The 16,097-nt window shown below is 47.7% G+C and overlaps 1 protein-coding gene across 1 annotated transcript in view; it reads right to left on the bottom strand.

Annotated features, from left to right (window-relative positions):
- Window positions 1–16,097, bottom strand: part of NGLY1 (N-glycanase 1) — a 45,086-nt gene that overhangs the window by 20,971 nt on the left and 8,018 nt on the right. The window contains exons 3-4 of the mRNA XM_073678004.1: window positions 10,396–10,548; window positions 1,095–1,257 (exon numbers count right to left, since the gene is read on the bottom strand). Of these exons, the coding sequence (XP_073534105.1) occupies window positions 1,095–1,257; window positions 10,396–10,548 (316 nt within the window). The remainder of the gene's footprint in view (window positions 1–1,094; window positions 1,258–10,395; window positions 10,549–16,097) is intronic.

The following is a 16,097-nucleotide window of genomic DNA, read 5'->3' on the forward strand; positions in this document are numbered from 1 at the left end:
GGCGTGCTGGGATGTGACATTTTCAACATTTGCTTTATAATATCAGTTTCTCATGAACCAAGGTATGTACAGTCCAAATCTCAGTATGATAGATTGACTCTTTTAGAAGTTACAGCAATCTTTCGGGGTAAAGAAGTTACAGCAATCTTTCGGGGTAAAGTAGCGAGTGTATCACCCTGTATATCTGATAAATGAACTCCTGTGACAGATCCCATAGAGGAGCATACATTACCTAAAGGAAAATAATGATTTTGGTTCAACCGATCATTGCAGTATACTGATATGAACAAGACAGATAGTGGCCAGACGGGCACTTCATCTAGCATATCCATCAAAAGCTTTCCAACCAAATGTGGGGGGAAACTGTGTGAACCGAGTCAAAGAGAAATAGGCATAATAATGCAGCGTAGGAAACAGCATGGACAACATGGGGAATTATGCAGTTATAAGTAATGGCACCAGAAAGGGTTAAAGAATTATTTCCCAACATTGGAAGTTATCACCTCTCTTACGAATAGTTGCTAACTTTCTGATCTTTGGGATCCAAACGATTTGACCCACACTGATCCCAGGAACAGGGTTGTGTTGTGTCCCTGTTGAAATGGGAGCATTGGCTGTGCATACTCCATTCATTCTGCCATAGAAAGTCGAGCGCTGTATCTGACAGTCTCCAATGGACCCATAGAGAATGAATGGAGCATGCTCCACACCACTCCAATGAGGCATTCCAGAGCCCTTATCGGGATCAGTAGGGTACAAGAGAGTATGCTGCCACACACTTTTTAGATAGGGATTGTAAGAGAATATTTATGTCTGTTTTGCCACAAGTTATTGTCTAATTCTGGCTTTAAGAAAACATGAAAAATATAAACTTATTATTGTGATTTTATTAGAAACACAAATATAATTCACAATTTATCTAAGTCAAAATGGCTCTTTGTGAACTTATTCCCTAGAGGCGCAGCGTCATCCAATCCTGTAAAAGTATCCACTTTAGCAAAATGCATGAAACTACCTAAATCCATCAAAACCACATTGCACATATGTACCACCCCATAGGAAGTCGGTAAGTGAGCCGAATTCAGATCCATTACCGGACTCGAGGCTTCTGGCTTGCTGTAGTTTTTCCTGAGCTTTCGCCTTCAGTTCTGACACAGGAACGTGTTCTCGGGCTTTCTGCTGGAGCTCGGGCAGCTCATACATTACAACATGCTGAGCGTTTGACTGCAGTGTCTTGAAAAACTTGATTTCAGATGCCTGGAATATAGGAAGCTTGTTAACCAGATGCATGGTCTTTAAAGTACAAGATGAAACGGTTAAAGGATTATTCTCAAGATGGGTCCTCAGGAGCGCACCACTCCCTTGCCTCCCGGCTTCCTGCTTGCAGTGAGGCGGTACGCTCCTGATGATTGGCAGTTCGGATCAGCAGGGGATGTGGCCTGGGAGATTATGAGAGCAGATTCCCCATGATAATATCCCATGTCACATGCGAGATATGTGCTGCCCAGGACGCAGTTGAAGATGTACATTTAGGCTGCGTGCCCACTATGCGTTTTTCAAGCGTTTTTGCCACGGAATTTCCACAGCGACAACGCTTAATAAAACGCTTGGTACTACGTACCCCATGGTCCCCAATGATAATCCGCATGTGCTGTGCACATGCTGCGGAAATTTACGCTGCAGATTATCATTGTGGAAAAAAACGCAGCATGTCCATTAATTTTGCGGACACACAGCGTAATTGCCACCATTGACTTGCATTGAAACGCATATTATCCGTGTCAGCACATTTGCACACACGGATATTAAGCGATTCAATGTGCGGATGGTACCCAGGTCTGGAGAAGAGGAGACTCTCATCCAGACCCAGGTACCATAGATCCGGTTAAAAAAAGAATTTAAAATAAAAAATAAAGATTATACTTACCTTCCGATGTCCCCCGGTCTCCTCAGCGATGCGTCCGGTCTGTTGTATGGGTCGCGGTGGTGTGAGGACCTGCCATGACGTCATTGAGTCATGTGACAGGTCACGCGACCGCTGACGTCGGCAGTCGTGTGACCTGTCACATGACTCAATGACGTCATCGCAGGTCCTTTCACACCACTGCGACCGATACAACAGACCGGACAGAGTGGAGAAAATACCGGGGGACATCGGAAGGTAAGTATAATCTTTATTTTTTACCATTTTTATTCTTTTTTTTAACTATTACTTGGTCACACTATATAAATCCATGCCGGTTGCATGGATTTATATAGTGTGACCAAGTTGTCAAGCACTTTTCCGAATGATGCTAAAATCGCTTGGAAAAGCGCTTGATAACCCGCATGCAGAAATACATGCAAAAACGCTTGACAAACGCTTCTACCTGGCAGGAGAAACACATGTAAAATCCGCATGCGTTTTTCCTGCCAGGGAGAAGCAGAAAAAATATGCAGCATTTCTGCATCGTGGGCATTTTGGCTATGTGCCCACGTTGCAGAAATGAAGCAGAAAATTTCTGCTTCATTTCTGCAAGTCCTCTCCTGGAAAAACGCATGCGGAATTCCGCACGCGTTTATCGCGCGTTTTTCTCGCGTTTATCGCGCGTTTTCCACATGCATGGACAAAGGCAATTCCGCTTGCGGAAACGCAAAATTAATTGACATGCTGCGGATTTTTGAACGCAGCATAAACGCTGCGGAAAAATCCGCAGCATGTGCATAGAACTTGCGGAATCCCATTGGGGACCATGGGGTGCGGATTACCAAGCGTTTTACAAGCGTTTCCGCTGCGGAAATTCCGCATCAAAAACGCTTGTAATCCGCAACGTGGGCACGCAGCCTTAGGCTGAGTGCACACGATGCGTTTTTTATGCGTTTCAGCAGTTTTTCTGCAGCTGCGGAAACGCATAAAAAACGCATGGTAGAAGGGCAACAATGTTCCCCAATGATAATCCGCATGTGCTGTGCCCATGCTGCGGATTTTTCCGCAGCGTTTATGCTGCGCTCAAAAATCCGCAGCATGTCCATTAATTTTGCGGAAACGCGGCGTTTTCGCCGCCATTGACTTGCATTAGAACGCGCCAATTCCGCAAGACTGCATTTGTACTTGCGTTATTGGCGCGTTCTAATGTGCGGATGGTACCCGAGTGTGGAGAAGATGAGACTCTCCTCCACACCCAGGTACCATTAAAAATCTGTAAAAACAAGAATAAAATAAAAAATAAAGATATATTCACCTTCTGACAGCCCCCGGTCTCCTTCCCTCTGCTCGCGTGCAAGACTGAAGGACCTTCGGTGATGTCACAGTCATGTGACCGCAGGCCCTTCAGCGCAGTGTCTCGCGATATCCCGGCAGCCAGGAACAAGCCAGGAACGAACGCGGCAGAAAACGCCGGGGCATCAGAGGGTAAGTATAGCTTTATTTTTTTTATTTTTAAACATTCTTATACGGTCATACTATATAAATCCATTCCGGTTGCATGGACTTATACAGTGTGACCAAGTTGTCAAGCACTTTCCAGGTGATGCTAAAATCGCCTGGAAAGCGCTGGTCAATCCGCATGCGGAAACGCATGTGGAAAAGTATGTGAATCCGCATGTATTCCGCAGGACTGTACATGCGTTTTTTCTGCCAGGGAGATGCAGAAATGATGCAGAAATTTTCTGCATCGTGTGCACATACCCTTAGCCTTAAGGTATGTGCCCACGATGCAGATTTGAAGCAGAAATTTCCTGAGCATTTCTGCATCTCCTTGGCAGAAAAAACAAATGTGGATTTTACATGTGACGCACCCCCTGGGCCATATTCTTTAGAGGGAATATCCGGAGCCGGATCAGATGGGGGTTGTAGTCTTCCGAGTGGCTGTGACCCGGTCCGTGCCCAGGGTGTCAAACTCAGTTGTATGTGGCAGTCCTACAGATGTTATAAGTTCTTTATTGTCGACTACGCCACCCGTTGTATTGCGGTCACTATGGCCGCCGCTGCAGCAGGGTCCGCTGAGGCTGATGGTGTAGGTGCAGCTTGTGATGGTATAACCCCCAACGGGTGGGGTATAGCCTCAGGGGGTCAGGTGCAGAGGATGGGGGTTGTGGTGGTGCAGCATAGGTGTTAAAGGAAGACAGAGTCGGGTTGTGCAGTTTTAGGGTATTTACTCACTGCTGATGTTCCGGTCACTCCAGCTTCAAGTGACCTCCCGAGCCGTGCTGCGTCCACCAGGTCCTGGATCCAGCCAACCCCCAAGCGAGTCCGGAGCGTGACCCTGAGCTCTCCTTCTGTCCTTTCTCTGGCCGTCCCCACTATTGATCCACCCAGGTCCAGCTCCCTCGGGCCTTCTGTTGGGTGACCCTTGGCCTTGGGTTCCCTGACCCTCCACGTGGTATGCCTTCGTGGTGGATGTGGTGGGTGGCCGTGGCAGATGCTGCCCACGGCCTCCGGTCTCTGGCTGGGGTGTGTTTTTGCCCCCACCAGCTTGGGTACCGGTACCCTAATGCCGGCTCTTCACCCGTTGTTTGAATTTGGGGTCTTAGAGTCCTCTCTTCTGCTTCCCCCTCTGGGTCTTTCCTTCTTTCTCCCCTCTCTCTCTCTGGATCTGCTCTGCTCCTCTTCCTGTGACTCCTCTGCAAAGGCTGACAGACTGACTGACCCTGTTCTTTGATGGTGCCCACCTTATATACACCCTCTATGTGTGAGCTCAGGTGACCAGCACCCAATGAGCTCCTATCTTTACCCAGGCTGCTCCCCCTATCTGCCCCTACACTACTTGGGATGTACCACCCCCCTCCCACTCCAGCCAGGAACAGACTCGGTCGTACCTGCACATTTCTAAGTGGGAGTACCGTCGGCCTGTTCCTCGGAAATGGGATGTGTGTAGTGCATGCAGCCTACCGAGCTCAGTTCCACACTCCATCCTTACCCGGGAGTGGAATATCACACCTCTGGGTTGAGGTGCAATACCCCTGTAGCAGCCGAATCCTCAGGGTGCTACATTCCCCCCTGGTAAATCACAGCACGTCCTCGGGCTGTAAGATAAAAACAACACCAAACATACATTTTTTTTCATAAACATATAAAACATATAAAACAACATATATTAGCAGCATAAAACATTCTCGTCGCCTCTGGCTCCTCCTCCGGTCACTGTGCAACGTGTGACCGGGTAAAGTGCGACAGTCTCTCTGGAAAACTGGTTTTCCCTATAAAACCGGTAGGGGGCGCTTTAGGACGCGCAACTATATACAAGGGAAGTGGCCGCTCTCAGTCCTCGGCCAGGTAATGGGAATAGGGATAAACGGGTAACAGTTCACACTTGCTGGTCCCAACGGGGACTATATTAGCAACAGCAACAGTTTCAGTTTCAGTTTATGGTGCCCCGACGGGCAACTATATACAGCTCCTGCTTCGCTGTACTTAACGACGGCGTCCTCCTGCTCTTTCTTTATTGTTACCTTTGGCTCTAGTTTCAGACCCGTCCGGGTCCTCTTGTTCTTCCTCCTCACACCGCAGCTCTTCCTCCGTCAGACGATGCACATGGAGGGCGTAGGGTCCTTTGGCACACTTGTGCCGGGTGAAGGTGACCTCGTCCCCGATGTAAAGGTCACGACCTCTGTGTCCCTCCGGTAGGTGGGACTCAACGTCTCTCCTGGTCACGAAGACGTCGCCTAGGGTGCGGTGGTCTCGGATGAAGCCCCACCCATGCTGCATGTTAAACTTTATCACAGTCCCGGTGGTGCGGGGACTATGCGCTGCACGGGGGTCTCTCCTGGCCCGGCTCTTCTGCTCCGCGCTCCTTATTTGAGCTTGCTGTTCCCGGACCCGCCTCTCTCTCCGCTCCCTCTCAAAGTCCTCGAGCTGTTGGCGGCAGCACTCAGCACGCTCCGCTGCAGCTGCCCGAGTCTCTTGAGTGAACCCCATGAGATCTTCTCCGGTGGGGTCCCACTCGAACTGCGCTTCTGCTAGCGGGGGCGAGATCCTCTTTACGGGCTTTGGAGCCGGGATCAGGGGTTCATCCAGGGGTCTCTCTCTCCGGAGTCGGGGATGGTGGAACTCCGGTGGCCATATAAATGGCTGCCCATCCGGGCACGTATGCTGGGCGTACAGGTCCTCTCCCAGATGCGGCACTCTTGGTCTTATGGGCGCGGTGGTGTTAGCGCCCGGGTTGCCCGGGCCTTGCGGCCAGGCCTGGGGTATCTGGAAGGTGAAGGGCACCGTAAGGACGGCGGCGCCCTGGGCTACTTGGCCCTGCGACCAGGCCGGGGGCTCCGCGGAGGTAGGGGGCGCTGTTGGTATTGCGGCACCCGGGGGTACTAGGCCTTGCGACCAGGCTGGTGGTACTTCCTGCTTGGTCACGCTCGGGGTCGAGGCGTGTGACGTCACAGGGGTCGCGGCTCCCGTTTGAGGCCTAGTCTGCGGCGGTGACGTTGCAGCGACGGGCACGGCAGGATAGACTTCGGGCTCTGCGACGGGGAGCTGGGGCAGGTACGCGGTTTCCCGGTTTGGGGTATAGACGTCCCCTTTACCTGCCTCCACTCGTTCGGCTCCCTTCTCGGCGCCGTCTCCGGCCTTCAATCCTCCCGCGCCATCCTCAGAGGCGGTCGGTCTCCTCGTCTTGGGTGGCGTGCTCCGCTGACAGGTCTCGGTCTGCTGGGCCATCTCACGGCTCCACTCCGCCAACGTCTCTCGCTGCACCCGGGCCATCCTCCTTGCGAGGCCCTCCAGAGCGGTCTGTGCACACTCCCGGTCTCGGGGAAGCTGTGCTAGGACCTCCACTAAGCCTAGTGGGGTCGTTGCTTCCAGCAGGCTCCTGACCAACGGGTCGGTGCTGCTCTGCTCTCCTTCTGTTGTTTCCAGCAGGCTCCTGGCCAGCGGGCCGGTGCTGCTCTGCTCTCCCTCTTCTGTTCCTAGCAGGCTCCTGGCCAACGGGCCGGTGCTGCTCTGCTTTCTCGCCATCTCCGGGTAAGCTCCTCCGATCTTCTTCTCCCGGCTTCTTGCCTCCGGGTGCGCTCGCTCTCGACTGCTCCAGGCGGCACCCATCTTTGTTCTCTCCTTTCGTCTCCTCCCACTTCGAGGGCGGTCCCGGGGCCACTTGGTGACTGTCAGCTCCAGGGGCTGTTCTTTCACGCTGACAGACACCTCTAGCATCACAGTCTCTGTTGGTGGGGGCGGTTTCCACCTTTGGCGCCATTTTCGGTCCTGGCCCACGATGGGAGGTGGCCTCTTGCCATCCTCTGGCACGCCCATAATGGCGTCCGCTCTTCCAAGGCGGGAAATCTTCGGAAATGGCGGGAATCGCTTCCCAGTGGCGGGAAACTCTGCAGATGGCGGGAAAAAGCTGTTAATGGCGGACAACCGGCTGGAATTGACCTGTGATGGAGTCCGATGGCATGGACCCTCCGGAACCGACAGGAGACTTCTTTTTGAGGTAAATTCGTTCTTTTCTTCAGGCACGCAGTACCCGGGTGTTGCGGGCACGTAATCCTGCCGACTACGCCAAAGTTGACGCACCCCCTGGGCCATATTCTTTAGAGGGAATATCCGGAGCCGGATCAGATGGGGGTTGTAGTCTTCCGAGTGGCTGTGACCCGGTCCGTGCCCAGGGTGTCAAACTCAGTTGTATGTGGCAGTCCTACAGATGTTATAAGTTCTTTATTGTCGACTACGCCACCCGTTGTATTGCGGTCACTATGGCCGCCGCTGCAGCAGGGTCCGCTGAGGCTGATGGTGTAGGTGCAGCTTGTGATGGTATAACCCCCAACGGGTGGGGTATAGCCTCAGGGGGTCAGGTGCAGAGGATGGGGGTTGTGGTGGTGCAGCATAGGTGTTAAAGGAAGACAGAGTCGGGTTGTGCAGTTTTAGGGTATTTACTCACTGCTGATGTTCCGGTCACTCCAGCTTCAAGTGACCTCCCGAGCCGTGCTGCGTCCACCAGGTCCTGGATCCAGCCAACCCCCAAGCGAGTCCGGAGCGTGACCCTGAGCTCTCCTTCTGTCCTTTCTCTGGCCGTCCCCACTATTGATCCACCCAGGTCCAGCTCCCTCGGGCCTTCTGTTGGGTGACCCTTGGCCTTGGGTTCCCTGACCCTCCACGTGGTATGCCTTCGTGGTGGATGTGGTGGGTGGCCGTGGCAGATGCTGCCCACGGCCTCCGGTCTCTGGCTGGGGTGTGTTTTTGCCCCCACCAGCTTGGGTTCCGGTACCCTAATGCCGGCTCTTCACCCGTTGTTTGAATTTGGGGTCTTAGAGTCCTCTCTTCTGCTTCCCCCTCTGGGTCTTTCCTTCTTTCTCCCCTCTCTCTCTCTGGATCTGCTCTGCTCCTCTTCCTGTGACTCCTCTGCAAAGGCTGACAGACTGACTGACCCTGTTCTTTGATGGTGCCCACCTTATATACACCCTCTATGTGTGAGCTCAGGTGACCAGCACCCAATGAGCTCCTATCTTTACCCAGGCTGCTCCCCCTATCTGCCCCTACACTACTTGGGATGTACCACCCCCCTCCCACTCCAGCCAGGAACAGACTCGGTCGTACCTGCACATTTCTAAGTGGGAGTACCGTCGGCCTGTTCCTCGGAAATGGGATGTGTGTAGTGCATGCAGCCTACCGAGCTCAGTTCCACACTCCATCCTTACCCGGGAGTGGAATATCACACCTCTGGGTTGAGGTGCAATACCCCTGTAGCAGCCGAATCCTCAGGGTGCTACACATGCGTTTTTCAAGCGTTTTTACATGCGTTTATGCATGAGTTTTTTTCAAGCGGTTTTCCAAGCAATTTTGAAAAGGGCTTGACAGGTTGGTCACACAATATAAATCCATGCAACTAGCATGGATTTATATTGTGTGACCAACTTATGAGGAGATTTCTGATTCAAATGGCGCATCTAGTGTAAATAAAAAGAAAAAAAAAAACCTTATTCTCACCTCTCCGGCGGCCCCCGGTCTCCTCCCGGCGGCGTCCTCTCTCCTCGGTGGCCTACGGTGTACTGGCAGGACCTGCAGTGACGTAATTTAGTCAGCTGATGGTCACACGACCGCTGATGTCAGCGGTCAACTGATGGTCGCGTGACCATCAGCTGACTAAATGACGTCACTGCAGGTCCTGCCAGTACACCGCAGGCCACCGAGGAGAGAGGGCGCGGCCGGGAGCTGACCGGGGGCCGCCGGAGAGGTGAGAATAAGTTTTTTTTTCTTTATAATTCTTTTTTAACTTGCAGGTATGATGGTACCTGGGTCGGATGAGAGTCTCCTCTTCTCCAGACTCGGGTACCATCCGAGCATTGAACCGCATAATATAAGCATGTATACATGCAGATGTTATGTGGTTCAATGCAAGTCAATGGGCGCAATTTCGCCGTAATGATAATCCGCAGCAGAAATTTCCACAGTATGTGCACAGCACATGCGGATTATCATTGAGTAACATGGCAGACATCTTACTAAGCGATTTTAATGCGTTTCCGCCGCGGAAATGCCGCCGCGGAAACGCATTGAATCTGCATCGAGGGCACACAGCCTTACAGGCAGAACTGACTTTTTGCCTCCTTGATAGAAATCATAAAAAACTGCACTAAATAAAATGGTCCATATTTCTAGAACCATAAGAAGGATTTGAAAAAAACAAAACAATAAAAAAACATAAAACTAAGGGGAGCAGCAGGAGTAAGATAATGAGCCATTTTGACCTGGTGACAAGTCCTCTTTAAATCACCCCTTTTTCCCATTTAAAAACTAAAGAAATAGAAAAATAAAAACATTTGACAGGGCCGTGTCCGTAAAAGTCCAATCTATCAACATATAAAATTATTTTAGCCATATGTTAAACACTTTTTCAGTCACTTCACTCCCTACTAAATATGCAATAAAAATATAGTATCAATAAAAAAATGTAAGTTCAGATGGCAAAAAACAAGCCCTCACACAATCCTATTGACAGAAAAATAAACTTCAGAATTGTTTTGAGCACTAAAATAAAAAAAAACTTATAAATTTGGTATCTCCGTATTTTTACTGATCTTAAGAATCATACTGCAAGGTCATGATGACGGAAAAAGAAATATCATGAAAACAGAACCCAAAAAACAAGAGCAGAATTGTATTTTTTTCACCGTTTTGCCACACTGGGATGTTTTTTCCATTTTTTTTTTGTATATTGTATGGTATAGTAAATGGTGTCATTCAAAACTGCAATGCATCCCAGAAAAAAGCAAGCCCTTATGTACCTGTTTGATGGACAAGAAGGGGAGGAACAAATAAAAATACAAAAACTTAACATTTCCCGGTCGTGAACGGGTTTAACCACCATACTCAAAGAAGTGATTCATGGATATTTACAGCAAGTAAAGGGACTGTAATAAGCAGTAAATTCTAGGCAATGTCTGATGTAGTTAGAGTTGTCCTCCCCCCGCCTATGATCTAGTTACCAGGCTTGGCGTCTGCGGTGCGCTCCCTGTAGCAGCGGGTACCGGCACATTTGTCCCATTGAGGCGCTTGTCTCTTTCAGATGCTATGCGGTCTCTGACCTTTCTCAGCTTCTCTACTGATGCCTTCTTAGGAAAGACAAGGTGTGTTTCTCCCTATAGAATGAAAAGAATTACATTTATTTATTTCATAAATCAATAACAGTACACAGGTAAATAAGAAACTTAGCAATATATCTTATCAGAGAAATCTGCTTCTTTCTCCTCCTGGACTGATCTTTCACTCTCAATTCATGTAAATCTGTTTTCAATGTTTTTCCCATTATAGAGATAGGACATGTAAGTTGGTGCTTGTAAAATTCTATGGAGAGGAGGAGAGGAATGATGAGGGAGGAGATGGAGGCAGACACTACTGCAAAAGTTGAAGGTTGGAGGAGTGTTTAAACTAGGGATTGGGGAGGAGGGTATTCATTTTATAGGTGGGGAAGATAGTGCAGATAGTGACCTGGGCACAAATAGAGAAATTGGGGGTGGGGTTAGAACAGTCAATATAGTAAGAAGGAATAGAGGTACAGAGAGATACATAAAATGCATTAATACTAATGCCAGAAGCCTCACAAACAAAATGGAGGAATCAGAATTTTGTTGGAAAATAATTATGACATGGTAGGGATATCTGAGACATGGCTGGACGAGAGCCATGACTGGGCAGTTAATTTACAGGGCTATAGTCTGTTCAGAAATGACCATACAAACAAGTGAGGGGGGGGGGGTGTTTATATGTAAAATCCTCCTTAAAACCCATCTTGCGGGAGGATATATGTGAATCTAATGAAAATGTAGAGTCCCTGTGGGTGGAGATAAGGGGAGGTGGAAAAAATAATAAATTACTGATAGGGGTTTGTTATAAGTCTCCAAAAATAATGGAAGTAGCGGAGAATATCCTCATAAAGCAAATAGATGAAGCAGCGACTCAAGGAGAAGTCATTATTATGGGGGACATCAACTACCCTGAAATACATTGGGGGACAGAAACCTGTAGTTCAAGCAAAGGTAATAGGCTTTTGACAACTATGAGAGACAATTACCTTTCACAACTGGTTCAGGACCCAACAAGAAGGGGGGCACTGCTAGACCTAATATTAACCAATAGGCCAGACCGCATATCAAATATACGAGTTGGGGGTCACTTGGGTAATAGTGATCACAAAATAATACGTTTTCATGTAACCTTTAATAAGATGTGTAGTAGAGGGGTTACAAGGACACTAAACTTCAGGAAGGCAAATTTCCAACGGTTAAGAGATGATCTTAGTGCAATAAACTGGGACGATAGCTTGAGACATAAAGCTACACAAAGCAAATGGGAGACATTTATTAACATCCTGAATAGGACCTGTGCACAATATATACCCCTTGGGAATAAACATGCTAGAAATAGGAGGAAACCACTATGGCTAAATAGAGCTGTAAGGGGCGCAATAAGTGACAAAAAGAAAGCATTTAGAGAACTAAAGCAAGTAGGTAGTGATGAGGCATTAAATAAATACACAGACAATTAAATAAATTCTGTAAAAAAACAAATCAAGGCAGCAAAGATTGAGGAAGAGAGAATCATTGCCAGAGAAAGTAAAAATAATCCCAAAATATTCTTTAACTACATAAATAGTAAAAAACTAAAAAAATGATAGTGTTGGCCCCCTTAAAAATAGTCTGGGTGAAATGGTGGATGAGGATGAGGAAAAAGCCAATATGCTAAATGATTTTTTTTTCAACAATATTTACACAAGAAAATCGCATGACAGAAAACATGATTAATGATGACAAAAATTCTCCATTAAATGTCACTTGCTTAACCCAGCAGGAAGTACGGCGGCGTCTAAAAATCACTAAAATTGACAAATCCCCGGGCCCGGATGGGATACACCCGCGAGTACTGCAGGAATTAAGTAACGTCATAGATAGACCATTATTTTTAATATTTAAAGATTCCATAATAACAGGGTCTGTACCACAGGACTGGCGTATAGCAAATGTTGTGCCAATATTCAAAAAGGGGACAAAAACTGAACTTGGAAGTTCTAGGCCAGTAATCTTAACCTCTACTGTGGGTAAAATCCTGGAGGGTTTCCTAAGAGATGCTATAATAGAGTATCTGAAGAAGAATAACCTCATGACCCAATATCAACATGGGTTTACGAGGGACCATTCCTGTCAAACTAATCTGATCAGCTTTTATGAAGAGGCAAGTTCTGGACTGGTCGAAGGAAATGCAGTGGATGTTGTGTATGTGGACTTTTCAAAAGCTTTTGATACGGTTCCACACAAAAGGTTGATACATAAAATGAGAACAATGGGGATAGGGGAAAATATACACTGCTCAAAAAAATAAAGGGAACCCTCAAATAACACATCCTAGATCTGAATGAATGAAATATTCTCATTGAATACTTTGTTCTGTACAAAGTTGAATGTGCTGACAACAAAATCACACAAAAATCATCAATGGATATCAAATTTATTAACCAATGGAGGCCTGGATTTGGAGTCACCCCCAAAATTTAAGTGGAAAAACACACTACAGGCTGATCCAGCTTTGATGTAATGTCCTTAAAACAAGTCAAAATGAGGCTCAGTATTGTGTGTGGCCTCCACGTGCCTGTATGACCTCCCTACAATGCCTGGGCATGCTCCTGATGAGGTTGCGGATGGTCTCCTGTGGGATCTCCTCCCAGACCTGGACTAAAGCAACCGCCAACTCCTGGACAGTCTGTGGTGCAACGTGACGTTGGTGGATGGAGCGAGACATGATGTCCCAGATGTGTTCAATCAGATTCAGGTCTGGGGAATGGGCGGGCCAGTCAATAGCTTCAATGCCTTCATCTTGCAGGAACTACTGGCACACTCCAGCCACATGAGGTCTGGCATTGTCCTGCATTAGGAGGAACCCAGGGCTAACCGCACCAGCATATGGTCTCACAAGGGGTCTGAGGATCTCATCTCGGTACCTAATGGCAGTCAGGCTACCTCTGGCGAGCAAAATACAGCAATAGGGTTTCAAAGGTAACCACAAAATAGAGTAGGTAGTCTAGCAAGTTAAGTGGTGCTACAAACAATTAAAATTCCCTGTGTGTGCTGTGGTCTTTTGGAGGCTGAAAAAGTTTTAGATGCCCCACCACATGGAGCTGTCTTAAAGCCAGAGAGCAAGAACCGACATTGTATTTGGTGAGGCTGTTCCAATAGTATACTTAAGGTCTATATGCTCACCATAATCTGTTTATATGTACGAAGGTTCTTATATGCTGAGACATTATATGCTGAGACATTGTCTTGAGAGCTCCACTTTTTTCTGCCATTTTACCTGTGTTATGTTACGGGTAGACTATGTCTAGATAACATATTCTCGCACCCCTGGACATAACAAGTTACTGACTATTATGGTTATTTACCACTACAGGCAGGCATATTCTTGCTTTTAGGTCCTTGTGACTCGTTTATCATTTTTTATTCATTTCTAATAAATGCTAAGTTTTAATTGTTTGTAGCACCACTTAACTTGCTAGACTACCTACCTCTGGCGAGCACATGGAGGGCTGTGCGGCCCTTAAAAGAAATGCCACCTCACACCATTACTGACCCACTGCCAAACCGGTCATGCTGAAGGATGTTGCAGGCAGCAGATCGCTCTCCACGGCATCTCCAGACTCTGTCACGTCTGTCACCTGTGCTCAATGTGAACCTGCTTTCATCTGTGAAGAGCACAGGGCGCCAGTGGCGACTTTGCCAATACTGGTGTTCTGGGGCAATTGCCAAGCGTCCTGCACGGTGTTGGGCTGTGAGCACAACCCCCATCTGTGGACGTCAGGCCCTCATACCACCCTCATGGAGTCAGTTTCTAACTGTTTGTGCAGACACATGCACATTTGTGGCCTGCTGGAGGTCATTTTGAAGGGCTCTGGCAGTGCTCCTCCTGTTCCTCCTTGCACAAAGGCGAAGGTAGCGGTCCTGCTGCTGGGTTGTTGCCCTCCTACGGCCCCCTCCACGTCTTCTGGTGTACTGACCTGTCTCCTGGTAGCGCCTCCAGCCTCTGGACACTACGCTGACAGACACAGCAAACCTTCTTGCCACAGCTCGCATTGATGTGCCATCCTGGATGAGCTGCACTACCTGAGCAACTTCTGTGGGTTGTAGAGTCCGTCTCATGCTACCACGAGTGTGAAAGCACAACCAACATTCAAAAGTGACCAAAACATCAGCCAGAAAGCATTGGTACTGAGATGTGGTTTGTAGTCCCCACCTGCAGAACCACTCCTTTATTGAGCGTGTCTTGATAATTGCCAATAATTTCCATCTATTGTCTATTCCATTTGCACAACAGCATATGAATTTGATTGTCAATCAGTGTTGCTTCCTAAGTGGACAGTTTGATTTCACAGAAGTTTGATTTACTTGGAGTTATATTTTGTTGTTTAAGTGTTCCCTTTATTTTTTGAGCAACGTATGTATGTGGGTTAAGAATTGGCTCAGTGATGGGAAACAAAGGGTGGTTATTAATGGAAAACACTCAGACTGGGTCTCAGTTAACAGTGGGGTACCACAGGGGTCAGTATTGGGTCCCCTTCTTTTTAACATATTTATTAATGACCTTGTAGGGGGCACACAGAGTAATATTTCAATATTTGCAGATGACACTAAACTCTGCAGGGTAATCAATACAGAGGAGGACAATTTTATATTACAGGAGGATCTATGTAAACTAGAAGCTTGGGCTGATAAATGGCAAATGAGCTTTAATGGGGATAAATGTAAGGTAATGCACTTGGGCAGAGGAAATAAAATGTATAATTATATGCTTAATTGTAAAACACTGGGCAAAACTGTATCTGAAAAAGACCTGGCTGTATTGGTGGACGACAAGCTCACGTTTAGTGGCCAGTGTCAGGCAGCTGCTGCAAAGGCAAATAAAAATAATGGGATGCATTAAAAGAGGCATAGATGCTCATGAGGAGAATATAATTTTACCTCTATACTTCATTCTACACCTAAGAACTCTTTGTCACAACTTCTGCACCAAGTAAACTAAGTGATACATCGTTGGAATCAGGGTCTCTTTTCCTAGTTCATGTTGCTCTCAGATGAGGTAGCAAAACTTGCTGACAGAGGCTCCATTTAAAGGGAACATCATGTCCCCAAATGCTATTTAACTACTGATATGGGGTCAATCTGCAGGTTTATAGCATACCAATACTGCCCAGTCGCCTTACTGAAAGTGGGGCCACCAGGAGGAAATTAACTTTATTCCTCCTAGTAGCCTCCAGCTTTCAGTCATAGAGACACGGCCGGTGTGGCTTAACTCACTAATCACAGGATTGTGAGTACGCTCTGACACACTTTGACACCTCACTCTGCAAAGATGTGCTGCAGGTGTGCTGCAGAGCGAGACTTCCGGTGCACGCTTACAGCCACTGCTCACTATGTACTGAGCAGTGACTGAAGCTGTGCCGTCTGCGCCTCTATGACTGAAAGCCGGAGGCTGCTGAGAGAAATAAAGTTAATTTCCTCCTTTGAGCCGCGGTTTCAGTAAGGCAGATGGACAACATTGTAACGCTATTAACCTGCAAATTATACCTATACCTACAGATTAATAGCATTAAGGACATGACAGGCTCCCTTAAAAAGTTTAGCAAATCTTCACGCCAACACAA

Source organism: Phyllobates terribilis, unplaced genomic scaffold, assembly GCF_046119375.1.
Source record: "Phyllobates terribilis strain yellow unplaced genomic scaffold, ASM4611937v1 Scaffold_4__5_contigs__length_816908805, whole genome shotgun sequence".
Lineage (NCBI taxonomy): Eukaryota > Metazoa > Chordata > Amphibia > Anura > Dendrobatidae > Phyllobates > Phyllobates terribilis.